This window comes from Perkinsus marinus, assembly GCF_000006405.1.
Source record: "Perkinsus marinus ATCC 50983 genomic scaffold scf_1104296948516, whole genome shotgun sequence".
In the NCBI taxonomy this organism is placed as follows: Eukaryota; Perkinsozoa; order Perkinsida; family Perkinsidae; genus Perkinsus; species Perkinsus marinus.
Window position 1 is genome coordinate 1 of NW_003210155.1, and position 1,283 is coordinate 1,283.

Below are 1,283 nucleotides of genomic sequence, written 5' to 3' on the forward strand. Positions count from 1 at the left end.
ATCCCATCCATGATCTGTGTTGCTGCCAGTACTTCCAACCCATCCGAGAGCATCACCTTAGCTGGCTTCTCGAACGCTGGCTCGGTTACAAAGGTTGCCGCTCCTGGTGTAAACATCTACTCGACGATTCCTGTTAACACTTATGGTTATAAGAGTGGCACATCGATGTCGACCCCTACAGTTGCCGGTGTCGCCGCCTTACTCGCTACACTTGGTCTAGTGGGTGAGGACATCACCAATGCTATTGTTGCATCTAGGAAAATTGGTGTACCCAATCAGTTCAATCTACCCGACATCGGGGAACTAGACGCACTCAATGCAACCCATATTGCCATCGATTCCATCCGTCGGATGGCATCCGAGGCTACTGAAGCCCCTTGAGAGTTTTAGATTTGGGTCGTCGTTGAGTCAGGTACCCTCGTTCAATCTCCTTTACTGTTCAAAGTAATGACTATCGAAAGATGAGAATGATATCATGAGTGTCATCAAGTCTGCTTCGAACACTTGTCTTGTCGTTTACGAACATCGTTATGAGTCACTTTTTTCCATTTCATCGTTATTTCATCAAGCACCCTTTATCTGTCATGGGGTACACTTGGTGGTCCAGACATCTGTCATCAGAATATTCCGTCATGAGCATCTTCAGCGTAAATGACAACGGATTTCTAAATATTTATTCAGTCCTTGGGTTCAGTCTCTTCCCCGGTTCTTGCCAGCTGAGTTCATGACGGACACAAAACGTCTGTTGGCGACAAGTCGGCCTACCATCACCGTGACCTGGTTACACTTACTCGCCCACCCGAAACGAGCTTTTTTCGCGGAACAATAGAACATCGACTCGATGTTTTCGTCGCTCGAGCCCTATGCAGTGTATAACCAAGAACTCTGTGCCCATGTATGCAACTCAATACGGCCCTGTTGGGTATACCAAGACATGATTATACACTTATGAGTAACAAATGGGATGGTATAGCTTAGCTGATACATTAGCTGATACAAATGGGACAACGGAGTCACAGATGTGATGGACTGCACACCGCAACAGTCTCAACTGACAACAGTTAACGTAACATGTTCCCATATCAGCACAACTATGGAGCAAGATACACACGCTCGAAGAAATTGGCAAATCGTGAGGTCCAGGAACGCCTAGTCACACAACGACGAGCAACAAATTCGGGTTGAGATTCTTGGCATATTCCTACTCATGCTGCGAGTCTGCACTACCTGGCATGATCACAGAAAGCGATTCGCGAGGTATGCTGTGTTCGTTCATCTATATT

The 1,283-nt window shown here is 46.5% G+C and overlaps 1 protein-coding gene across 1 annotated transcript; it reads left to right on the forward strand.

The window, feature by feature from the left end:
• Positions 1-9: 9 nt before the first annotated feature.
• On the forward strand, positions 10-381 carry Pmar_PMAR023798 (subtilisin, putative; the record flags this gene model as incomplete). Its single annotated transcript, XM_002778583.1, has 1 exon — positions 10-381. The coding sequence occupies one exon, from the start codon at positions 10-12 to the stop codon at positions 379-381; it is 372 nt and encodes a 123-aa protein (XP_002778629.1).
• Positions 382-1,283: the final 902 nt, after the last annotated feature.